This window comes from Nycticebus coucang, chromosome 20, assembly GCF_027406575.1.
Source record: "Nycticebus coucang isolate mNycCou1 chromosome 20, mNycCou1.pri, whole genome shotgun sequence".
Lineage (NCBI taxonomy): Eukaryota > Metazoa > Chordata > Mammalia > Primates > Lorisidae > Nycticebus > Nycticebus coucang.
In genome coordinates this window covers 2,424,329-2,451,690 of record NC_069799.1, presented here as the reverse complement: position 1 = coordinate 2,451,690, position 27,362 = coordinate 2,424,329, and the positions used below count along the sequence as shown (strand labels likewise).

At 34.6% G+C, this 27,362-nt stretch overlaps 1 protein-coding gene across 8 annotated transcripts in view; it reads right to left on the bottom strand.

Moving 5' to 3' along the window:
- Positions 1–18,779: 18,779 nt before the first annotated feature.
- Positions 18,780–27,362, bottom strand: part of ECT2 (epithelial cell transforming 2) — a 97,384-nt gene continuing 88,801 nt past the window's right edge. For 4 of the 8 annotated variants that reach the window (XM_053572468.1, XM_053572470.1, XM_053572471.1 and 1 more), the window contains 4 exons: positions 24,898–25,005; positions 23,316–23,462; positions 21,483–21,750; positions 20,034–20,110 (listed from right to left, as the gene is read on the bottom strand). In XM_053572468.1, the coding sequence (XP_053428443.1) occupies positions 21,484–21,750; positions 23,316–23,462; positions 24,898–25,005 (522 nt within the window). In that variant the 3' untranslated portion in view covers positions 20,034–20,110; position 21,483. Of the gene's footprint in view, positions 20,111–21,482; positions 21,751–23,315; positions 23,463–24,897; positions 25,006–27,362 lie in introns of all 8 variants that reach the window. The other 4 variants (XM_053572473.1, XM_053572474.1, XM_053572475.1 and 1 more) reach the window with 1 other exon arrangement.

Sequence of the window (27,362 nt, the reverse complement as noted above, 5' to 3'; positions counted from 1 at the left end):
CAGTACAGGTCCTTGCAAAATTGTAGAGGAAAAGCTTAAGTCACCAGTCCCAGCTCTTTGGTGAAGGGCTGGTCAACCAGAACCCCAGAAGCCTCCAATCCAATTTCACCTTACCTGCTCATCTAGCTAAACAGCAAAAAACAATCATGGGGCAGAACCAGCGGAAAAACTCTGGCAACATGAATAATCAGAACAGTTCAACTCCCTCAAGGAATGACAAACCAGCCAAACCACAAGGATCCCATTCACAAACAGACGGCTGAGATGTCAGAAATCAAATTTAGAATTTGGATGGCAAATAAGATCAACAGAATGGAAGTAAAGTTGGAATTAGAAATTCTAGGATAATTCAAAAGATGTCTCAAGAATTCAATGAAATCAAAGACACAATCACCAAAGATTTAGACACATTGAGAAAAGAAGTTGCAGCCTTCCAAGATATAAGAAATATAGTAGAATCCCTCAGTAACAGAATGGAGCAGGCAGAAGAAAGGATTTCCAACATCGAAGACAAAGCTTTTGAATGCTCCCAAATACTCAAAGAGGAAGAGAAGTGGAGAGAAAAAACAGATGATTCTCTCAGAGAGCTCTGGGACAATTTGAAGAAAACTAGTATTCACCTTACAGGAATTCCTGAAGGCAACGAGGTAGCTTTGAAAGGCACAGAGGTTCTTCTTCATGAGATAATGAAGGAGAACTTCCCAGACATTCCAAGAGATTCTGAAATTCAGATAACAGACAGTTTCAGAACCCCAGCACAACTCAATTCAAATAAAAAATCTCCAAGGCACATTATAATTAACTTTGCCAAAGTTACTATGAAGGAGAAAATTCTACAAGCAGCCAGACATAAGAAAACAATAACCTACAAGGGGAAGAATATTAGAATGACTGCAGATCTCTCTGCTAAAATCTTTCAAGCTAGAAGAGGATGATCATCTGCCTTCAACCTCCTAAAACAAAACAATTTTCAACCCAGGATCCTGTATCCAGCTAAACTGAGTTTCATTTATGATGGAGAAATTAAATACTTTAATGATATTCACATGCTGAAGAAATTTGCAATAACTAAACAAGCTCTCCAGGATATTCTTAGGCCCATTCTCCACAATGACCACCACAACACTTTACCACTCAAGTAAACACACCCAGAAAATTTTGATCAAAACCCAACTTCCACAGTGGTAAAAGGATTAAAAATGTCCACTGGATTTTCAAAATCTTGGACACCAAAATAATACCAGGCTTATCACTACTCTCAATTAATGTGAATGGCTTAAATTATCCAATAAAGAGGCACAGGTTGGCTGGTTGGATACAAAAACTTAGGCCAGACCAGATATCTGCTGCATACAAGAATCTCACCTTACCTTAAAAGATAAATATAGACTCAGGTGAAAGGATGGTCATATATAAAAGCAAATGACAAACAGAAAAATGCAGGTGTGGCAATTTTATTCGCAGATACAATAGGCTTTAAACTAACAAAAGTAAGGAAAAATAAGAATGGTCACTTCATATTTTTTAAGGGAAACACTCAACATGATGAGATTTCAACTATTAATATTTATGCACTCATTCATAATGCTCCTCAATTTATAAAAATGAGCAACTTAATTACCTCCAGCACTATAATAGCCAGAGATTTTTATACCCCTTTGGCTGTGTTGTATAGATCCTCCAATAAGAAACTAAGCAAAGAAATTTTAGACTTAAAATTAACCATCCAACAATTGGATTTAACAGACATTTACAGAACATTTCATCCTAACAAAACTGAATACACATTCTTCTCATCAGCACATGGAACATCTTCCAAAATTGATCACATTTTAGTTCACAAGGCTAACCTCAGCAAACTTTAAAAAATAGAAATTATTTTTTGTAACCTTGTATCTTCTCGGACTATCAGGGAATAAAAGTTGAACTCAGTAACAAGAGCAATCTGCAAACTCACACAAAGACATGGAAACTAAATAATCTTATGTTAAATGATAGCTGGGTCATTGATGAGATTAAGAAAGAAATTACCATTTTTGGAGCAAAATGATAATGAAAACATCAACTATCAGAACCTCTGGGATACTGCACAGGCAGTCGTAAGAGGGAAATTTATAGCACTGCAAGCCTTCCTCAAGAGGACAGAAAGAAAGGAAGTTAACAACTTAATGGGACATCTCAAGCAACTGGAAAATGAAGAACATTCTAATCCCAAACCCAGCAGAAGAAAAGAAATAACCAAAATTAGAGCAGAATTAAATGAAATTGAAAATGAAAGAATTATACAACAGATCAATGAATCAAAAAGTTGTTTTTTTGAAAAGGTCAATTAAATAGATAGACCTTTGGCTAACCTAACCAGAAATAAAAGAGTAAAATCTCTAATTTCATCAATCAGAAGTGACAGAGATGAGATAACCACAGACTTCACAGAAATTCAAAAAATACTTAATGAATATTGCAAAAAAATCTATTCTCAGGAATATGAAAATCTGAAGGAAATTGAGCAATACTTGGAATCATGCCATCTTCCTAGACTTAGCCAGGAAAAAGTGGAAATGTTGAACAGGCCTATATCTAGTTCTTAAATAGCATCAACTATGCAAAATATTCCCAAAATGAAAAGCCTGGGACCAGATGGTTTCACATCAGAATTTTACCAAACCTTTAAAGAGGAACTAGTACCCATATCACTTAACCTTTTCCAAAACATAGAAAAAGAAGGAATACTTCCCAACACATTCTATGAAGCAAACATCACCCTGATCCTCAAACCAGGAAAAGACCCAACAAGAAAAGAAAATTACAGGCCAATATCTCTAATTAATATTGATGCAAATATATTCAATAAGATCCTAGCAAACAGAATCCAGCAACACATCAACCAAATTATAAATAACCATGACCAAGTGGGTTTTATCCCAGACTCTCAAGGCTGGTTCAACATACGTAAATCTATAAATATAATACATCACATAAACAAATTGAAAAACAAATACCAGATGATCCTCTCAATTGATGCAGTAAAAGCTTTTGATAATATCCAGCATCCTTTTATGATCAGAACATTTAAGAAAATAGGTACAGAAGGAACATTTCTTAAACTGATAGAGGCCATCTACAGCAAACCCACAGCCAATATCATATTGAATAGAGTAAAATTGAAATCATATCCACTCAGATCAGGAACCAGGCTAAGATACCCACTGTCTCCACTTCTTTTTAACATTTTTTTTTGTATGTGTGTGTGGTTTTTGGCCGGGGCTGGGTTTGAACCCACCACCTATGGCATATGGGACCAGTGCCCTACTCCTTGAGCCACAGGCGCCACCCTCTTTTTAACATTTTAATGGATGTCTTTACCCCAAGAGAGGGGCCTGTGCCTTGGGAAGCATCGTGGTTCCAGTGGCGTTGGTGAGCTCTTGATGGCCCTTGAAAATCTGGGGGAAAGGATGTAAATCTCATACCCTATCCACAGCAGGTCTCCAAGGTGAATAGCCTCTGGCATGTTGGAACAATGTAGGTAAGGGAAGTTGGCAAGCTGGATCTGTAACTTCAGGATAAGGATTGGCTCTAAGGGCTGGGTTGGTCAGACTGGGGCATGCCTCCCCCCCACCCCAATGCCCGGGGCACCCCTCCATGTCCCTCCCCCACCCCATCCTGCGCAGCTCCTGGACTCCCCTCCCACTCCCCTCCTCTCCCCTATTGGGTCCAGTGGTGTGGCCCCTCTCCTCTCCCCCCGCCCCCCTGCAGGCTTTAAAAAAAAAACATTGTAATGGAAGTCTTAGCCATTGCAATTAGGCAAGAGAAGGCAATCAAGGGTATCCATATAGGGTCAGAGGAGATCAAACTTTCACTTTTCGCAGATGATATGATTGTATACCTGGAAAACCCCAGGGACTCAACCGCAAAACTCTTAGAAGTGATCAAGGAATACAGAAGCGTCTCAGGCTACTCATAAATCAGTAGCATTCATACATACCCACAATAGTCAAGCTGAAAAAACAGTCATGGACTCTATTCCCTTTACAGTAGTGCCAAAGAAAATTAAATATCTGGGAGTGTACCTAACAAAGGACGTGAAAGATCTCTATAAAGAGAACTATGAAACTTTGAGAAAAGAAATAGCTGAAAATGTCAACAAATGGAAAAACATACTATGCTCATGGCTGGGAAGAATCAACATTGTTACAATGTCCATAGTACCCAAAGCAATTTACAGATTTAATGCAATTTCCATTAAAGCATTCTGTCAAACTTTAAAGATCTGGAAAAACTAGTACTTCATTTTACATGTAATCAGAAAAAACCTCGAATAGCCAATGCTTTATTCAGAAATAAAAACAAATCAGGTGGAATCATGCTAGCAGACTTCAGACTATACTATAAATCTATAGTGATCAAAACAGCATGGTATTGGCACAAAACTAGAGAGGTAGATGTATGGAGTAGAATTGAGAACCAAGAGATGAACCCAGGCACTTATCATCATTTGATCTTCGATAAGCCTATCAAAAACTTAAATTGGGGGAAAGACTGCCTATTTAACAAATGGTGCTGGGAGAATTGGCTGGCAACTTGTAGAAGACTGAAACTGGACCCACACCTTTCACCTCTAACAAAAATTGACTCTCACTGGATAAAAGACTTAAACCTAAAACATGAAACCATAAAGATTCTTGGAATGAGTGCAGGAGAAACACTTGAAGAAATTTGTCCAGGAGAAAAATTTATGAGAAAGACCCCCAGGGCAATTGAAGCAATACCAAAAGTACATTACTGTGATCTGATCAAACTAAAAACTTCTGCACTGCCAAGAACACAGTAAGTAAAGCAAGTAGACTGCCCTCGGAATGGGAGAGGATATTTGCAGATTACATTTCTGACACAGGTCTGATAACCAGAATCCACAGAGAACTCAAACCTATTAATAAAAAAAGAACAAGTGATCCCATTTTACTATGGGCCAGAGACCTGAACAGAAGCTTCTTCGAAGAAGACAGGAGCATGGTATACAGACACTTGAAAAAATGCTCATCTTCTTTAATTATCAGAGAAATGCAAATCAAAACAACTTTGAAATACCATCTAACTCCAGTTAAGAGTAGCCCACATAACAAAATCCCAAAACTAGATGTTGGCGTGGATGTGGAGGAAAGGGAACGCTTCTGCACTGCTGGTGGGAATGTAAGCTAATACATTCCTTTTGGAAAGAATTTTGGAGAACACTCAGGAATCTAAAAATTGACCTGCCAATGGATCCTGCAATTCTTCTACTAGGAGTATATCCAAAAGACCAAAAATCACTTTGCAAAAAAGATATTTGCACCAGATTATTCATTGCAGCTCAATTTGTAATAGCCAAATCATGGAAGAAGCCCAAATGCCCATCAACCCATGAACAGATTAATAAATTGTGGTATATGTATACCATGGAATAGTATGCAGCTTTGTGTTTACATGGAGGGATCTGGAACATATTCTTCTGAGTAAAATGTCTCAAGAATGGAGGGAAAGTATCCAATGTACTCAGTACTTCTATGAAACCTACTTATATTTACTCACACTTTCTTATTAAAGATAGAACACAACTATAGCCCAGGATGAAGCGAGAAATGGAGTGGAAAGGGAGGGGAGGAGGGAGCTTTGACAGAGGGAGGGTAAAAGGTGGGACCACACCTATGGAGCATATGACAAGGGTACAAGTCAAATCTATCAAGTGTAGAACATAGATGTTTTGGCACAATACTCAAGTAAATGAAGTGAAAGCTATGTTGATTGGTTTGATCTAACATGTCAGATTGTATAAAAACAAAGTCAGCACATTATACCCCACATATGCATGAATGTATTCATGATCTATGTGTATTTGACTTAATTTAAAAAAATAAAAATATATAAAACACACATTCCTCCTAAGGCACGTCTTAGAGGAGCATGATAGATTAACACACCTTTTGAGGGAACTAAAACCCCTTGTCACTTAGGTGTACATTGAATGTATTATTCTTCATTGTGGTGACATAGTTGGTTTGCTTTCCCCATATACAGCTTTTCCATAGAGATTGGGATAATTTCAAAAGATATCGAGGATGTGTTATCTGTTGGTCCTGTATAAGGTGTTGACAATCTAGTTTAACAGATTGATCAGACAAAAACATAACAGAATATGATAAATTCTGTGATACAGGTAAACACAAATGCTGCCACAACACACAGGAGGGAACTAATTCAGCCTGAAAAGAACATAGCATCACAAGGCCCCCTGAAGGAGAGAGCAGGTGAGCAAAAAAAGAGAAGGGCATTCTATGGAGAGGAGGCAGCACAAACAGAGCCAGAGTAGGAGCAGGGCTTGCTGCAAAATGTGGTCATGTGGGAAGTGGTGGGGAGCATAGTTCACTCTCAGTCCTACAGCCTTACAACCAGCGAAGGTGATGGAAGCTCAATAAAATCTTTGCTATAAAATAAATTCTTACATATTATTGTCTCCTGCTGAACTTTCTATTCTACTTCATGAATTTGTTTTGATGCTAGTACCATAATGTTCTAATTATAACACTGAATTTTTAACACTAAGAATACTAATTAACATTGATAATACAAGTAATATTTTATTCTTATTGTAATAAACTTTAATAATAATAATTAACATTAACACTATCACTACGTGACAGTGTGTGATGAGCTGTGATAAGTGCTCTGCATAGGGCATCTCTCTTACTTTTCATAATTTCCAAAGATACAGAGGACTATTAGTACCATCCCCAGTTCAGTTTTTAAATTATAATAGTAATAAGAATTTATTAAACACTAGTGGAGTATGAGTCACTGCTGGAAGTGAAATTTTTGCAATAAAACTATGAAGAAGTACTATAATTACCTCCTTTTTATACATGAAAATGATGTCAAAAGAGTTAGGCAACCTATCCAAAGCCACTCAGTAACCAGGAGGTGAAGTTGGGATTCAAGCCCAGGCAGCCTTATTCCAACCCGAAATATTCTGTTAAAAAATGTTAAATGATAATACAAATACATTACAAAGTCTTCAACACTCATTATTTCACAAGAATTTTGTTGGTTCTTTCCTTACAAATCAATTTATAAGTTGTCTTTGCATTTTTGAGATACATGCCCTTTGCCATATGACATGAAATGTTCTATTTGCTGTTTTTTTTTAAGTCTTTTAAGTATATGGAATTTTTTTGCCATATAAAAACAATTTATCTTTATGAAGTAAAACATGTCTATCTTCATGTTTTTTGGCTTCTGGGATTTTCCCACACCCCAAGTTTACACAAGTATTTTATTAAATTTTATTCTATATTTTATATTTTTATATTTTGAAGTTGAATTTTCAAATCGATATCAGCTTTGGATATCACTTTGTTTTATTCCAGATGGATAACCCATTACGCCACATACTCATAAACAAATTATCCTTTAGCCATCAAATTGGAATGGCAGCTTTATCCTTTATTAGTTTCTCATCACACTCTGATCTTCTGTATTACTTACTAATCTATTTGTCTACTCCCATCACAACACTAGGTAGGTTCAACTACAGCAGCTTTGAAGTATCAGTTTCCACCAGGAACACATTCCTCAGGCATCTCCTGTCTCCTACACACATTAGGGCAATTTTATTCTGTTAAGAAAAGTAGAAGGGGTTAAAAAAATAGACACTATTCTAGGTGAAAATGCAGTCAATTTACTTAGTAATTTGGGAAAAATTATTTTAAATATTAGATATCCCTATGTGGGATAAATAAGTCTGTACAGTCATTTAAAATTGAGACTTACAGTTTAATGATAGTTTCCCTGTACCTTTCTTATTAAATTTATTTCAAAGGATTTAATAAATTTTGTCATTGTTGTAAGGAAATTAAAACTTTTTTTCTTCATATGCTAACTAGATGTTTTTATATTGGAGAAAAGCTTCTGATTTTTGTATTATTGTGTAACCAAATATTAATTCCACAGGATTTTTAGGGAAGTCTCTAGAACACACAGCCACATTATCTTCAAAGAATAAAATTGTTGCTTAGTCTTCTTTCAATTTTATACTAATTATTTAATGTTCTAGTATTATTGGACTTAGCTAAAACTTTAAAAACCAAATAAATCATTGTGGTGATGGAGGGTGAATTTAACCTTTTCCTAATCTGTTGCAATGACGCTGTTATTTTAACATGCATTGTGATATCTGTCCATCGTTGCAAAGTCTTTATCCTGCTTACGTGATTTCATTCTACTGTTTTATTTTAAAAACTTTTCTCTTTTAAAAAAATTTATTTTGAAATAGTACAACATACAACTTAAAATTTAAAGTGAATATGATAGCAACAAATAAACACCCATGTGCACACTATACTGCATAAGAAATAAAAATTACCAGAACCTTAGATGCTCCCTCTGTGCTCTTTCCTCCCTGATCACTTCTCTTTGCTTAAACCCTCCAAGACGCTGCTGGTATTCAGAATTCCACGTTAGTATGCCCTTGCTCTCTTTCCAATGTTACCAGCTATCAGCTGTCTCTAAATAACTCAGTTTTGCTTATTTTGAATTTTATATAGAATAATCCTATATGTATCTTTCTGACTTTGTTTCACTCAGTGTGTTCCTAGAAAATTATCATTTATTTATTTAAGACAGAATTTCACTCTGTTACCCAGGCTAGACTGCTGTGGCATCAATGCCCAGCTCACAGCAACTTCAAATTGCTGAGCTCAGCGATCCTCCTGCTTCAGCCTCCTGAGTAGCTAGGACTTTTTAGTAGAGTTTGAGTAGAGTTTGAGTCTCTCTCTCACACTCAAACTGATCTTGAACGCCTGAGCTTAAGCAATCCTTCCTCGGCCTCCCAGAGTGCTGGGATTACAGGTGTGAGCCACGGTGCCTGGTCTAAAATTTATTTATGTTATTGCATGTAGATAACATGTATTCATTTTCACTACTGTGTGTTAGTCAATGGTACTGCTAATAGACATTTGAACTGTTTCAATTTGAGAATACTAGAAACAAAGCCCCTGCGGACGCTCTTGCCCGTGTCTGATGGTACACAACATGCAAGATTGTCTCTATATAAGAATGAGTCTACATTTTGTCATGTACAACTTTACTACAAGTAACAAACTGATTCTGTTCAAGGAATCACCTTATTTATCAATACATCAATTTACCTGTCCTTACAACCAAATAAGTATTGCTATCTGGGAAAGCCATGGCTCCACCTTATTCTCCTTCATGAATATTTTAACTATTATTGGTCCCTTGCTCTACCCAGTGAATTTTAAAATCAGCTGTCTTAATAAATTTTAAGTTCTTTTTCCTATTGAAAATATATGATCAGTTTGGGAGTTGTTTTTTTTTTCGACACATTAAAATTTGCTTTAATAGTTCTTTGGGGAAAAAATATCACACTTTTAGTGAATGAACAAAAAACATTTTTACGCTATTATTTTTATCTATCATGCCATGAATTCATAGGGAAAAGGTTCCAGTATCTCAGGGAGGCACCTTGCCATTGAATGAGTTTGGGAGATTTCTTAACAGTTTGCTGTTTGTTTAGATTTTATTTAATGTGTTCTAATAAAGTTTTAATTTCGTCCATAAAAGTCTTGTAAATAATTTATTGCTAGAATTATTTCTAGCATTTCATATTTTTGTTGCTATTGACAATTGTAATGGTTACCCTTTGCCTAAGCTTCTGATTTTTCTGGTGTGTAAGAATAAAATTGATTTTTACTTATTGACTTGTTTCTAAAACCTTACTAATCTCTCATTAATTCTACTAATTTATCTGTAGATTCTTGGGGGAGGGGAGCAGATAGCAGAAGAGTCTATGTAGATAACTTCTCTGCGAGTTGTTGGGTTTTTTTTGTTTTGTTTTTTTGAGACAGTCTCATTATGTCGCCCTCGGTAGAGTGCTGTGGCGTCACAATTCACACAGGAACATCAAACTCTTGGGCTTAAGTGATTCTCTTGCCTCAGCCTCCCGAGTAGCTGGGACTACAGTAGACGCCCACCAAAATGCCCAGCTTTTTTTTTTTTTGATTGTGGTTGTTGTTGTTTGGCAGGCCCAGGCTGGATTCGAACCTGCCAGCTCAGGTCTATGTGGCTGGTGCCCTAGCTGCTGAGCTATAGGCGCCATGCCACAAGTAAGAGAGTTTTTTTTCTTCCCTTTGAATTCTCATAAGTTTTGCTTTTTTAAATTGTCACTGCACTGGCTAGGACCAGTATGTTCAAAAGCACAGCCTTCTATTCTTTAGACCTTGAAAGGAATACTATCAAAATATTATCATTATGAAAGTCTCTTATTATTACCTTAAGATGCCCTTGTATTCCCACATTACTAAGAAGTTTTCCTGTTTTTAAAATCATGATGCATTATTGAATTTTTAAAATGTTTTTTTATTTATCAATTGAGATGATGCTATCATTTACTGCCGTACATGTTAATGTGGTAATTGCAGTAATCAATTTAGCATTGTTAAACCAACTTTGCATTCCAGGGATAAACACAACTTAGTAATGATACAATGCTGAATTTTCTTTGATGTTATTTAGCATGTTTAGCATGTTCTCATGTATAGTCTTTACTGAGATCAGACTGTAATTTTTCTGTCCTGTTCTGTCTTTGGTCTTAATATCAAGGTTAATACTAAACTCATTAAAAATGGACAATGTTCCCTCTTCATTATATTGCCCAGGATGCACTCGAACTCATGCAGATTATGTGAGGACTGTTTTGCTTATCTGTGGTGATGGACATTGCGAAAATTATGCACAGACCTTTCTGTGCTCATCAGCTTTTGTTAGTGTTTGTATTTAATATGTGGCCAGGACAACTCTTCTTCCAGAGTGTGACAGAGGAAAAGGTTGGACCCTCCTGGAAGCCTTACAGGTTACTTCTCCCTCAGCCTCTTAGGTAGCTTTGACTGCACACTGGCCACTGGGCCCAGCTCTTTTCATCTATTATTTTTGTATCTTAATTAATAAGTTTAAGACAGGATGAATCTGTTTCTTGAATTTTCGGTATACTTGCCCTAAAACCACTTAGGCCAGGTGTTTCTTTCTTTGTAGGGAATAATTTTAACTTTGGAATCTATTCTTTAATAATTATAGAACCATCAACAGAATAGGGCGCCAACCCCATATGCCAGAGGTGGTGGGTTCAAACCCAGCCCCGGCCAAAAACTGCAAAAATAATAATAATTATTATTATAGAACCAATCAGATTATTTTTCCTTATTAGAGCTGGTTTTGTTAATTTGTCTTTTCTTAAAAATGTTTTCAACTAAGCTTTCAAATGGATCCTATTATATAGCTTGTATCTAGATGCATCATTTCGTACCTAGGATTATGCGGTGTCTCTTTGTCTCTCTCAAACATGAGATGTCTGTCAATGTTATTAGTTTTCTCAAAGAACTAATTAAATGGAACAATGAACTACCAATGAACTATATACCTTCTGCACAAGTTAAAAAGTAGAATGCTGCCTATAGCCAGCCCCTTCCTCATGTTTCCCCAGGGAAGTCACACTATCGTGACTTTTATGATAATCACTCTTATAATTCTTTAAACCTTAACCAGATAACTGTGCAACCTTAACACAATAAAGCATCACTTTACCAACTTTTATACTTTATGTGAAAATCATACAGTACTTATATTTTATTCAGTACTTTCAAGATTTATCTAGTCATTTCATGTTTATTGATGCTTATTTAAAACTTGATTATAACACAGTATACTTACTCATTCTAATGTTGATACCTAATGTTGAAGTTTCTGATTTTCCAGCTTCAGTCTATTATGTATAATGCAGCTATATAAACTTTCTTGTGCATGCATCCTGGTATTCCTATGTCTAAGTTTCTCCAGGAAAAAAGTCTAGGGTTGGAATTGTTGGCTTATACATAACTTAAACTTTATTGATTAATGACTAAATGTTTTGTAAAATAATTACAAAATTGACACTTCTACAAGCAGAGATTTCTTGCCTCTTAAAAGAAGAGACTCCTCCTGGGTGCAGTGTCTCCCACCTGTAATCTGAGCACTCTGGGATGCTAAGGCAGGAGCATTGATTGAGCTCAGGAATTTGGAGACCAACTTGAGCAAGAGTGAGACTCTGTCTCTACAAAAATTTGCTGGGCATGGTGGTAGGCACCTGTAGTTGCAGCTTCTTGGGAGGCTGAGGCAGGATTGCTTGACTCAGGAATTTTCAGACTGCAATGTGCTAATGATGACCCTATTCCACTCTAGCCTTGGCAGGAGAGTAAGACCCTGTGTCAACAACAAAACAAAAAAAAAAGGAAAATACTTCTCTGCATCCATTTGTGCTAAGGCTGTAAGACGCATGCGGAAGAGAATCTAATTTGCATTTTATTCATTATGAGTGCTGCTGAACATTCTTAAACAAATTCATTAGCCATTTGGATTTCCTCACTTGTGAAGTGCTTGTTTTTCTATAGACATATCTAATTTTTCTTTTTGATTTTTTAGTTCTCTATACATTCTGGAGAGAAGTCTTTTGTCAAGTTACATGCACTGTAAACATCTATTCTGACTTCTACTGCCTTAATGATGTCTTTTTGCATGAATAGACATTTTTAACAGACTTTAATCATTCCTTCTGTAATGAACTTTTGGTAAAATATTTCAGCAATCTTTTCCAACCCTGGAGAGATTAAAATACTTTCCTGTATTATCTAGTAAAATCTTCATAGTTTTACCTTTCTTATTTAGGTCTATAAATGCTTGGAATTCATATTTGTGTACAGCATAAATAAGTTTTTTGTTTGTTTGTTTTTTAATAAAGATACCCATTTTCCTCAGCATCATATAGTGAGTAGATTCTTTTCCCCACATTATTTTACAGTGTCAATTCTATTTGGGGATTTTCAACTATAATTTATTAATTCATTTGTGTTTAGTGCACTAAAACTTCCAACACCTCACTGTCTTGATCACTACAGCTCTATGATAAACCTTGTTATCTGGCAGAGCAAGTGTTTTTACTTCTTTAACTGTGTTCATTATTCATCACCCTTTTTATATCCATACACATTTCAGAAACAATTAGTCATGTTCGGTGCACACACACACACACACACACACAAACACGCATGGTCTGCTAGCATGCTGACTTACTTCATTTAGATTTGTTCCATTTCATAAAAACTGCTATTTTTCAGTACCAAGGCATTTAATCCATGACTATGGTATAATATCCTAAGACCTGCCTTAATTAGTGTAAAGTTCCATAATCCCCCCATAGAGATCTTATACTTTCCTTGTTAGATTTACTCGTAAGCACTCTGATCGTCTTCATGTTGTAAGAGATATCTTTTAAGAAAAGTATTTGCTAATGCTCTGTGGCTGGTTATCTACTTACATGTTGATTTTGCATCAGAAATTAACCTAACAAATTATCTGTAGGTTATTTAGAATTTCCTATCTATGTCATAGTTGAACAATAACAGTATTTTTTTTCCTTTACTTCTTATACCATTCCATACTCTTGAAACACTGCACTTCCTTGGGGCTATAGTGAAATATTCACTGAAGGTGGCAGAGCCTCCTTCCCGATCACAGAAGAGGCATTTCCAATGTTTTATCATTAAGTCTGACATTTGTTGTATTTTTGTAGACAATCTTTATCAGAGTAAGCATGTCCGTTTCTATTCGTAATTTGCAAAAAGCCTTTATCGTAATGGACACTGAATTTAACAAATATTTTTTTCTGCAACTTTTGAGATAATTTTTCTCCTCTAATTTATCACACTGTAAAAATATACTGGTGGATTTCTAAAAGTAAATAACTTTGCATTCTGGCATAAATTCAACCTAGTCATGACATGTGCATGATTTTTTATATATTACAAGATTTGGTTCGTTAATACTTTATTTTGAAATTTTACATGTACTGCCACAAATAAGATTAGCCTTTTGTAAAGTGTCCAGAGTTATCTGGGAGCCATAAAATGAGTTAGGAAGTTTTCCCTTTCTCTGGTATTAGAATTTGTAAGATTCTTCTTTGAACATTAGAATTCACTAGTAAAGCCATCGCTGAGCCTAGTTTCTTTTTAGGAACAAATTTAAATGTGGATTCTATTTCTTTAGTGTTCATAGGAGCATTACAATTTTCTATTTCTTATGCATAAAGTTATATTTTCCTAGTGATATGTCTATAGAACTGCAGCATTCTGTTGCTTTAGCGAGTTCCAATTTGCACACGCCTTCTGGCATCCACACCTGTAGGTAGTTAGCAGTGCCTTCCCATACTGACTTCAGCTTTGGCTGTATGCTTTGTTTTGGCCAATGAGATACAAGCAAAGATTTGAAAATTGCTGCTTTTTAAAACCCTGTAACTGCTCATGTGGACAATCCTGTACTAGAGACTACTGATGATGACATCTGCCCTCATGACCTATCACCCTAACCAAATGCCAGGCAACCTGCGATTCCCTGAGTAGTGGGCTCCAAAGGTATGGGCATTCAAATCCTAGGACCTTATGTTAGTTGGCAAAAGGGACTTTGTAGATGTGATCTTGAGATGGGAAGATTATTCCAGATTTTCCAGGTGGGCCTGATGCAATCATGGGGGTCCTTATAATAAGAGGGGCAATATGAGATTTTTCTATAGAGGTGAAGTGTGAAAGCAGCAGAGATTGGAATGAGGCAGTCACAGCCAAGGAATACCAGCAGCCTCTAAAGAGGCAAGGAGCAGATTCTCTCCCAGAACTGCCAGAAGGAACAAGTCCTTTTGATACCTTGACTTTAGCGAGTCAGACTAATTTTGAACTTTTAATCTCCAAACTATAAGAGCATGTGTCTAAGCCACTACATGTGTAGTAACCGGCTGCAGCAACAATAGGAAACTAATACAGATTTTGGTGCCAGATGTGGAGTGTTGCTATATAATACTTAAAAACATGTAAGTTACTTTGGAATCGGTTAGTGGGCAAAGGCTGGAGGAATTATGAGCACATCAGGAAAACCAGTGTGTGAGCACATACTGCAAGTGTGTGAGGCAACACATTTGCTAATTACCTTGATGTGTACAAAGTATACATATTTTGAAACATTTTTATGCCACAAATATATACGTTTGTCAATTAAAAGTAATTAAGCAAAACCTAAATCATACTAAAAACGGGAAAGACCCTGATTGCCTTTAAGAAACTGTTACTAGAAAAATGAATGTTAAAGACTCAGCTAGTGAACACTCAGAAGGAAGTGACGATCCTGGGAGAGAGTCCTGTATAATCTCAGAGGATACCTAAATTGCCAGAAGGAGACTGCTGGCAAAAATATAAGTGTTAAATATGTGCTGGAAAGCCTCAGGAAGAAATGAGGAATATTATTGGAAATCAAGGAATGGGGATCTTTTACAGGAGAGGAAAGGGGCTGTACATGATGAAGTTGGATATTTAGCTAAGATTTCGAGGCAAAGGTACAGCCTGGTTTTTTTCTTGCTGCTTACAGTAAAATGTGAGTGGAAAAAAACAGAGGCACATCACATTTTACTGTGCTTCACAGACTGTGCAGTCTGTACAGACTGAAGACTTGTGGCAGCCTGTGCTGCGCAGGAGTCTATTGCTGCTGCTTTCCAGCAGGTGCTCACTTCCTGTCTCTGTCACATTTTGGTAATTCTCACATTATTTTGAGCTTTTTCATTATTATTATCTATGATGGTAGGAAACACCATCTAGGTTTCTGTAAATACACTTTATGATGTTTGCACAACAACTATTTTAACAATGCCTTTCTCAGAACATGTCCCCACCATTAGGTGACGCATGACTGTGTAAGTCAATACACGTAACCGGTATCTCCAGAGGGCCTAATACTGTCAGCATTCAGTAAGATGGCCCCATTCAAGCCCCCCGAAATCTCTGTGAAGAGATTAGGCATGTGACTCAGCTTTGTCAGTAGAAATAGAGATGGGATTATCCAGAAAAGATCATGAAAGGCCTCTTATCTAATGGAGTAAAATGGGTGACTTACATGAGAGCTCACAAGGATTCTGAGAATGTTATACCAGCAGAAACACTTATAGCTGGAACTACGTGAAAAGTTTGATCATGAAATTATCTACATCAAAGTTGCAACCTGCTCTCAGTGCAAGTCTTAAATACGCACTCTATAATGCGTAACATAGCACATTTCCGACAGCCTCAACACAAGAAATATTGTCAAATATTTAGATTTCTAAAGATGTTTAAAAACAGTATGCTAGTACAATTTCAAGGGAATTTCTCTTGTAAGGGCAACCATTCTACACTGTGAGGAACAACTCATCATGCTTGCTGAGCTGTCCATCTCCTGGCACTCTACTGAATCTGCACCTCGTGGAGACCAAAGTTTAAGAGTTTTCAATACAATCTAGGCTCAGCGCCTGTAGCACAGCAGTTATGGTGCCAGCCATATACACAGAGGCTGGCGGGTTTGAACCTGGCCCGGGCCAGCTAAACAACAATGACAACTACAACAAAAAATAGCTGGGCGTTGTGTCAGGCGCCAGTAGTCCCAAATACTTGGGAGACTGAGGCAAGAGAATCGCTTAAGCCCAAGAGTTTGAGGTTGCTCTGAGCTGTGATGTCCTGGCACTCTACCAAGGACGACATAGTGAGACTCTGTCTCAAAAAAAAAAAAAAAAAAAAAAAAAAACCATATACTCTCGGGTGGTGCCTGTGGCTCAAAGGGGTAGGGCGCCAGCCCCTATGCCGGAGGTGGTGGGTTCAGACCCAGCCCTGGCCAAAAACGCCCCCTCCCCTCAAAAAAAAGTTAATCTTTAATTTTTGGTGTTCCAGTTTTCTCCCAATCTGTGACTTGCTTTTTAACATTGTTTATATTGACTTCTTTTCTATTAAGGTCCATAACAAATTGACTAAGCTTTTGACTGAAAAGTGTATAGGGTAATTTGAAGAAAATTCACATCCCTTTTACACCTTTCTATTCATATACATGTTACTTGTCTCCATTATTTTTCTTCTAGGCCATCATTTTAATGCTCTCATTGAAGACTTTTTAATTGATCCTGCTCAGTATTTGATGTGCATATTAAAAGTTCAATGTTTTTCTACTGTTTTAGAAAACTATCAACTCTCTAAAAACTGCATTCCTTCCATAATTTTAATTTTTCTCTCCAGATACCTTATTAAAGAGATTTTGGATATTCATGTTCTATTTTTTATATCTCCTAAACACTTTTTAGTACTTTTCAACTGTGAGGCTTTCTAGGCAATTTTCTCAAATTTATCCATTTGTTCACTAATTTTCTCCTCAGTCATGTCTCCATTTTTATTCCTACAAGTTCAACTTGGTTCTTTTCCAAATCAAAGTTTTTTTTCTTTTAAATCATTCTGGCTTATTATTCACTATGAATTCTTTCTTAAACATATTAAAGTATTTTTCGGATTCCTCCATTATTTCTAATTCTTGGAGTACAGATTCTATTTGCTACATCTCTTTCTTTTCCTCATGCCTTTTCTTTCCACTTTTCTTTTAACTGAGATCTCTCCCAACCAGACTGAGTCCAGGATCAACTCTCCAGCAGTTTAAGATCTACAGTGTAGCCTTAAATCTCTTCAACCAATCTTTATCCACCTACACTTAACCACTATAGCTTTGATCTCTCAATTTCTCATAGGGTTTCCATTATTTCTTTTAAACTTAGTTATATATTAAAATCATTTCTTAGTTATAGTTCAGAGAAATGCTTGATGTTTCCATTAGAAGGGCTCCCGCTCTGAATGTGGTTGCTTTGTCACACTTGTTACCAAAAGTACTTATTTAGAATTTCTATTAAGAATAGAGGCTGGGTGGCACCGTGGCTCAAAGGAGTAGGGTGCCGGCCCCATATGCTGGAGATAGCAGGTTCAAACCCAGCCTTGGCCAAAAACTGCAAAAAAAAAAAAAGAATAGAGGCTAAGTTTTATTAAACAACCTTTTGGAATCTATTGAAAAATTATAGACCTGTCTCCTTTAAATTGTCAATATAAGTCATATTGATAAATTTTCTGATATTGAGCCACCCTTGCATTCTTGGAATAACACTATTTGATGAACTAAATGCTTTAAGGCAGTTCAAAGGACTCTTACAATAGTAAATAAAACATACATATGATTTTCTCAGTAGGGGAAAACAGTTAATTATATTTAATATACATGCTGGATACAGCATCTTACCACTTGAAGAACACACACAAGCTGTCTTCATCTGATAATGAGGATTTACCAAAAACCAAGAGCAAACACTTGATGATAAAAGTGTTGATAAAAGTGATGATAAAAGTTTACTTCCTTTGAACTTAAAATTACCTACTTGCTATATTTTGCTAGTGTAAAAACAATACTTTCCCAAATTCATGCCTTACTTCATGTTATTTCTTGTCTCTAGAAACCTCACCCTTTGGGAAGAATCACAAGCCCATCCCCAGTAAAATGGTAAAACTTGTATATTTTCTGCCAGAAAAACACATACATACAAATACAAAATTTTATGTAAAATATCATAGGATTCATGACTTTCATTCCACAAAGTAAATTCCAGATTAAAAATTCAGAGTCTAGCATACACAATGCTAAAACAAATTAATGAAGAAAGAAATTAACAAAACAAATAAGCAAGCAGATACATAAAAGAGTACAAGTTAATGCAGGCATTCATATATAACTAAAAATATTATTTTGTTTTTCTATTTATCTTAAGCAACATATTCCAAATCTAAGCCTATCAAAACTTACCTGAAAAAATTAAACATGACACATAAAAATACACTTAGGTTTTGGCTATTTTATTTACAAAGTTCTTACCAATACAACTACTTAAAAAATAAAGCAAAGGATCATATACTCAGAAGTGACAAGTATGTGATATAGAAAAAAAGTCAGTTAAGCTATTAAAGCAGATAACTGACAAATGTTTGCAGTACTCCCTAAACAAGTAGAAAAAATGCATTTATTCACAGGAACCTGACTATTTTGAATTACTACCTATACAAAAAAGCTATTGTGAAAGATAACATCAAGCTTTGAAATAAATTTTACAATAGCAAATAAATTTTCAATTTTATTTGAATTATAGACCACAACCAAAAGCTGATGATACATATATTTAAGCATTTTCCAGGAGATTAGTAAAATTTACTTATGACAACTTTAGAATTATTTCACAAAAGGAATAAACATTCTTTATCATACTTCTTTACCACATGGTCTTACAGTTTGAAATAAAATTCCATAAAATATCAAACTAAATCAAGATTTGCTAGTGGCTAAAATCACCAAAAATAGGTAGTCATAGAACCATCTCAGCTACCAATATATACTAACATCTTGCTTTGGCAAAATATACAATGTTTTTTAACCTTTCTGTCTTTATCTCAATTTGCAAAGATATTCTGAAACAATCTCCTTTAAATAGTGGTCTTATTAATAAGGGTAAATCTCTTAAAATCCACATGGCAGACTCTTGAAAACATTTGAGGAAAAAAACTGAAAAAGGAATAGTTAAATACTTTAAACGGCATATGTGAAAAAAGATCCCACTATTTAATTAGGAACCTATGCAAGTATTTTAAATCTATTAAGTACTCCAAAATCATTTAATCGTTACAGAAGCTGAGATACACCAGTATCTATTTCCATAAATTCATTCTCAGACATATACAGACAGACTCACAGCAGTATTTGGCACCCACCAAATAAAATTTACTTGCTGTTTCAGTGTTGCAAAGCTACTGACATCATGAATAACTTAAATTACTGGTCCTCAAATAGGGATTTGAATAAAGAGATAAATTACATCAAAATCAATATAATTTTTTACATGAATTAACTTGAAAAATATAAGAGGTAAACCTTACTCTTTCAAGAAGAAAATCAAATAGCATAGTTTAGTGTTTCTTCTTTCTGGCTTCCAGCAAGTGCTAATTACAAGTACCATTTAAGTCAGTTTGTTAAATATGAGTATGAAGTGTTTATACATTTCTGTAATTTAAGAGTTTTTAAAGCTTCATATCAAATGAGTTGTAGATCTACTTAAGGTATGACTTCTCCTTTCAAAGAAGGAAGGAAGGCTGACAAGGGAGGGAGATGAGATGCCCTGTAAAGATAAGACAAGACAAATACTTTATATTTTTAATTTTTCTTAAAAAAAAAAGTAACATACAGTTCAGTATCATGCCTATTACTTTTATGCTTTACAACAAAGCACTATAATAGTTAATTACAAGACATCTGATAATTCTAAACTCTTTAAATAAAATGGGGAATGGAATAGGGACAAAACACAATTAAAAGTATTTTAACATTCTGAAAATAAAAACCAAATGAATAGATCAGTTAACTAGATAATGGAACAGATATTGGCTTTCTGTTAGTAGTGATAACTTTCTTCTGTGAGATACTAATGATTTAGTGTTTCCGGTTATAAAATTATATTAGTAAACAAGTTTTTGACATAAAAGGACAAACCCTTGTAATTTCTTCTTAATTCATAAAGTAGAATAGGAATTAAATCATTTCATGAGAAATAATTTTCTAAAATTAAGCCAGATAGTCCCAAAGAGTGTTTGTATTATACATGAAACTCATGTGTATACATGTGAGCATGTGTACTTATGCACATATGTAATTTTGTTACATACCAAAATTAGGTATAATTAGTCCTGGATAAGTGACTACTAACTTGCTAAACTATGTAAACTTACTGTTTCAGAATTCAAAGTTACTATTGTCAGAATTTTTAACTATAACAAACAGAAAAAGTACATAATACAAAAAACAAGAATGAGTATAAATCAAAATAAACTATAAGGCTAATGTTCATTTTAACATAAATAAAGGGCTAACTGTAACTACACTTAAGGTAGGTGGAAGGAAGTTCTCATCAACAATGAAAACAGTGTTTAAAAAGCTCAGTTGGCAAGGTGCTACCACCCAAGTGATAATAAAATGACCTATATAAAAGTTTACATTTTCCTCAGGTGGCACTCTTAATGAATTGCCATATTAAAATTACAAACCTTACGTAAATGCCATAAATCTAGCATTAAGAATCAGATCTGGAATATAAATCCACTACTCATGACAATCATTATTATTCTTTAAAATGATCATTGTTCTATTATAAGAGGGACTCAATCTAACAAATGCAAACATTGTTACCTAAATTCATTGTACCCTCAAATTAACTTAAAACAAAAATAAAAAATAAAAATAAAATGATCATAATCCTAAATAAGAAAATTTCCAAAGTAACTTCATTTTTTTCAGACTTAAATTACCTTCCAAAAATATTTTTATGTGCCAACATGTAAAGAAACTGTATTAAACCTTAATTGTGAATTCAAAGCAGATATATAGTGTGACTTCCAAAGTCCCCACCCAACCAATGAGTTATCCACTAGAGAAAGAACACTTCCCTGTTTTTTGTTTTTTCATAAACACAAATTTCAGATAGCTAATAGGCTCACATCAAACTTCATGAGGCTTGCTTCCATTAGTGCTCGGCATATCTCCTAATTCTTCACAAATGTCAAAGATGATGTGAAAAGAACCTTTTTTGAAATTTGAAAAATCAGTATTTCCTTCTAGTATTTCTGAAAATCTAGCTCGGGAGGCAGAATGACGTATGGATGGAAACCAGGAGTATTTAGCGTGCCCACCCGTAGAGCCTGAGCGCTGAACATTAACATGCTTAGTAAATCCAATTACATTGCTTGTGGAAATAGAACGGGTAATCTGTTAGAACAGAAACAAGCATTTGAGAAGAAGACATGAATGTTTTTAATATATTTTAGGTGTTCCTATGTATATTGTCTATATAAAAGTGTCAGAATCATATGCAACATAATTTTCTATAAAATTAACTTACCTTCATTTGAAAGGCAACAAAATTTACAATATTTACTATAGATGCAGCAAATAAACAAAGGATAGTACTTTGACTTTGAAAATGCTTGTAATCTAATTTTAACAAATTAATGTTTATATTTTGTCAATTTTCATCAAATTACTTTGCATATATTTACATTATCAACTAGTATAATTTCTCTCCCATTAAGGTTAACCTTGATTAAAAACTTATGTAAATATACTAATAGATTTAGCCATTAACTCTTTCATGTGTTAACTAAAAACTTTAACTATATATATATAGTTATATATATATATATATATATATATATATATATTTTTTTTTTTTTTTTTTGTCTTTCCCTTGCAGTTTTTGGCCCGGGCTGGGCTTGAACCCACCACCTCCGGCATATGGGGTCGATGCCCAACCCCTTTGAGCCATGGGCGTCACCCAACTTTAACTATATTTTATATAATAAAAAGTAACCACTTATAAAACAGAGCCCTCATAATGTGCCAATGTACTATTTGAAGCACTTCACATATGATAACTCATTTAATCCTTATAACTACTTGAGACTCATTTTATAGACAGTGAAACTAAAACAGAGATCTTTAATAACTTGCCAAAAGTCATAAAACTAGTAAATAGCAGAGCAAGGATTTGAACACTTGGGTTCCAGAGTACATGCTCTTAACTACTACCTAAAAGGCCTCTCAGTATACAATCACATCAAATGCCTGTGTAACTATACGATACACACATATAATATTTAGGCCTTACAATAACAGTACGGGATAAGAAAGCACTATTAACATCTTTTCTTGCATCTGCAGATGAGAGAAGAAAGAAGAAACAGTCCACTTGCTTTTCTTAACCTCAATAGGTTAGGATAATAATAATTTTACAAAAACAGATGTATCATTCAAATACTTAGTGATAAAAATACATGTTAGAAAGCCACTTGATATTAATATCTAATAATTCTGAGTTTACTGGAAGTTTGTGTTGTTCAGGAAACATTTAAAAATATATATATGAATTTAGAACTCATATCATCCTCTGAATTCAGTTTCAGAGGTTATATTCTACTCATCACGGAAATTGTAGAAGGAATAAAAACAGTTTCTGCTACATTATTGAAACCAATCTGTATAAATAGAACCATAGCTATTAATATTAGTAAAGTGATAGGCCACACTAAAACATCTTTCTTTTCTAGAGATTTTAGAATATATTTCAATCCCAATTCAATCAAACTACATGTTTAGTATGTCTCTAGTTCATTAATAGTAAGGTTTTCTCAGTTGCCTTTACCCCAAGAGGTTAGAAACTTAAGGACACATAAAAAATGGTGGAAGATATTAATATTTCTATTTATTAAAAGTCAGCAAATTCCATACCAATTCCATAAATAAGTCACTTAGCCCATTCAATGAGAACCACTTACCGCTAATGATGAGGTGCTAGACAGACGAGTCACAACGTGTTTATCAATGCTGGGAGGGCTTCGTCCCTCCACTGAGCTATGGGAAGTCATAAGAGCCCTTCGTAGAGCTCTTCTTGGAGTTTTGGAGAAAGAAAATGCTCTTGTCACCTAGAATTAAAAAGAGTTACCATAAGGTAAGCCTGGACAAATGTGACACAGCTGATAAGAATGTTTATATGTAAAAAAGTAAAATATATATGAAAAAGTTTTCTACTACTAGTATGTGGCAGAATTAGAATCTCTTTGGCACACAGCAGCGAAAACAATTTTGTAGACTATTCCATCTTGCACTGAAAGAGCATTGTAGTCCAATGGAAAAAGGAAGAAAGAAAAAAACCTAATAAAAAAAAAAGAAAAACCAGAAGCCATAACATCACCCAAAAAACAATAGTTATGCAAATTCCCCACATTCATAGGAAAAAACAGGGTGCAGCTATTAATCGTGTTTTCAAAAACTAATTAATGACAGGGCCAAAAAGAAATGAAGCAAAGGATAAATAAGAAAATCTATATAATTATTATATAGAAAATCTATATAATAAGATAAGAAAATCTATATAATTTTATACCATTTCTGTTTGTGAACAGAAAATGGTATAATTTTATACCATTTCTGTTTGTAAAAATGTGTAGAGAAAAAGAAGCTTGGAAATGATTAGAATTAAAATGTAATCCTTGTGTTACTTGAGTAATTTTAAAAGCATTTTTAAATATCCAAAAGATTCACCATAAAATGTTACTATGCTCAAAAACAAACAAACAAAAAAAAAAAACAAAAAACCTAGCCTTAGAGAAAAAAAACTTGGGTTTTTGTCTGACTCAGCTAGTCACTAATCTTTACTGATTAGAGTGGTCACTGATCTTTAATACAAAAAATCAACAGAAATCTTTCTTTATTGTAAGAGTTCACTTGAAATATCATTTAATGTTTGTTTATTATACATAATACATATTAAATAATGGGAGAGATGGAGATGACCTAACATACAAGGCCTTTCTACAAAGGGAAAGAAAACAAAACTTGTAAATTTAACAAAAGAGAATATGGCTGCCAATTTCCCTTAGAACACTAAAATTCTAGTTGTACTTTTAAAAAGCCACGTTTACCAATGTACTTATACAGTCCTCAACAACTCTGAGAAGGGTGAGGAATTGTCTCTCCAACATGAGAAGCCTAAAACATACATCTAGGGTCAGGAACAGATTCTGAGTTTCCTGTCTCTATCATGTTAACATTTGCTGAAAAATATCTGAGATGATATTTAAGATGAACATACACATATCCAGATCAACAGTACATTTCTACTAAAGTAAATTCATAGTATTATTGCTATGACAAGAATAGGAGGGATAACAAGTTATAATTACTAGGACACAGAAATCACTGAACTAAAACTATTGTCTCTGTAGGCCATTTCCACAGAGAACAGTTTTGTTGTATAGATTATCTTTATACTGGTGCCTATGGCAGTATTATTATATTGAATATAGTCTGGAAAATATACTGTAGAGCTAAGTCAAATAATAATATACTAAAACTCACCTTTTTTGAAGTCTTTTTTATTGCTCTAGAAGCTCTACTCAATGTACTGTCCATATCTTTTGTATTTACTTCAAAGGATTCTGGATCAGCAATGTAAATAAGATTTTCCTATTAAAAAATAATACTCTTTCATTATTTTAAAATAAAAAACATAACAGTTCCTAAAAATCAAACTATCACATACATTCGTACATACAGGAGTACCTGCAAATAAAGCTACTCCAGATTTCTGATGTACTTGATGTTTGACATATAATCTCTATTCTGAAATGTCCAAATTTAAAGATAGTGGGGAAAAAAGCATTCAGTAAATGAGTAATTTGTTACAAGGACCATAGATACCAAAGCAACTGAAGACAGACCTCAATATAAATCTTACTAACAGAATCAATATTACAAACACTTTCCTTGATACAATCTCAAATAAGGATTTAAACTTTCTTCCTTCAATTAGCATTTGTAAGGATTCTAAATCAGAAGTTCTAAACCTGTGATCAAGAACTCTTAGGGTGACAAGGGATAGAAATCTGGGTGTATGCAACTCCCCTCAAAGCGTGCACAAAATTTTGCATGCACATTTGCAAAGTGCATTTTTCTTTTTTTCTGAAGTCTCAAAAAACACACAACTAATATTTATAAATAAAAGTAAAAGATAATTTCAAAAAACAGATCATGCCAAATCTTACAGACAACAGAAAAAGAAGAAATATTTCAAAATCATTCTACTTCATCTGGATATACTTGATATTAAAATTGGAGAAAATGTATTATTATAAAGAGGAAATTACAAACATATTTCACTTATAAATGAGGATGCAATATCCTAAACAATATATTAACAAGAACAAGTTGAATTAAAAATTAATGTTTAAGTAATATACTTTGGTCAGAATTAAATCCAATTTATGTGAGAATTAGTCAATATTTTCTTTTCTTTTTTTCTTCTTTTCCTTTCCCTCACCCCCTACACCTCATTCTCTGTCTGGTCTTCCCTATCCCCATGCCCCACCATGTCATTAATTGTCATTAATTGTCCTCATATCAAAATTGAAGATTCATACTTCTCCATTCCTTCACATTATTCTTAGTGAAGAATAATGTGTTTCCACCTCCATCCAGGTTAGTACAAATGCTACAAAATCTCCATTTTTTTAATGGCTGAATAATATTCCATGGTATACATATACCACAGCTTACCAATCCATTCCTGGGTTGAAGGACATTTAGGTTGTTTCCACATTTTAGTAATTGTAAATTGGTCTGCAATAAACAGCCTAGTACAAGTGTCTTTATAATAAAAGGTTTGTTTTTTTTTCCTTCTGGATAGATGCCCAGTAATGGGACTGCAGGATCAAACAAGAGGTCTAGGTTGAGTTCTTCGAGGTTTCTCCATACTTCCTTCCAAAAAGGTTGTATTAGTTTGCAGTCTCACCAGCAGTGTAAAAGTGTTCCTTTCTCTCCACGTCCGCGCCAGCATCTGCAGTTTTGAGATTTTATGATATAGGCCATTCTTGCTGGGGTTAGATGATATCTCAGGGTGGTTTTGATTTGCATTTCTCTAATAATTAGGGATGATGAGCATTTTTTTCATGTGTTTGCTAGCCATTCATCTGTCGTCTTTAGAGAAAATTCTATTCATCTCTCTTCCCTATTGATGTATGGAATTGTTGTTTTTTTTCTTGTGAATTAATTGAAGTTCTGTATAGATCCTGGTTATTAAGCTGTTGTCTGATTCAAAATATGCAAATATCCTTTCCCATGGGGTAGGTTGTCTATTTGCTTTGGTTGTTGTCTCCTTGGCTGTACAAATTAAACTGTAAAATTTCAGTTTAATTAAATCCCATTTGTTCATTATTGCTGTTGTTGCTATTGCCACGGCAGTCTTCCCCATAAAGTCTTTCCTCAGGATGCTATCTTCCAGTGTTTTTTCTGTTCCTTCTTTGAGGATTTTTATTGTTTCATGCCTTAAATTTAAGTCCTTTATCCATTTTGAATCAATTTTTTGTGAGTGGAGAAAGGTACGGGTCCAGTTTCAGTCTTTTACATGTGGATATCCAATTCTCCCAGCACCATTTATTGAATAGGGAGTCTTTCCCCCAGTGGACGCTCTTGTTTGGTTTATCGAAGATTAGGTGGCTATAAGTTGTTGGTTTCATTTCCTGGTTTTCTATTTGATTCCAAATGTCTATGTCTCTATTTTTGTGCCAGTACCATGCTGTCTTGACCACTATGGCCTTGTAATACAGGTCATGTAAAATCTGGTATGGCAATACCCCCAGCTTTGTCTTTATTACTAAGAACTGCCTTAGCTATATGGGGTTTTTTCTGGTTCCATACAAAACGCATAATCATTTTTTCCAAGTCTCGAAAGTACGATGTTGGTATTTTAACAAAGTGCATTTTTCTAAAGTGAGAGTTCACAACTTATACCACATTCCCAAAGGAGGTAAAGACCTCATATACCC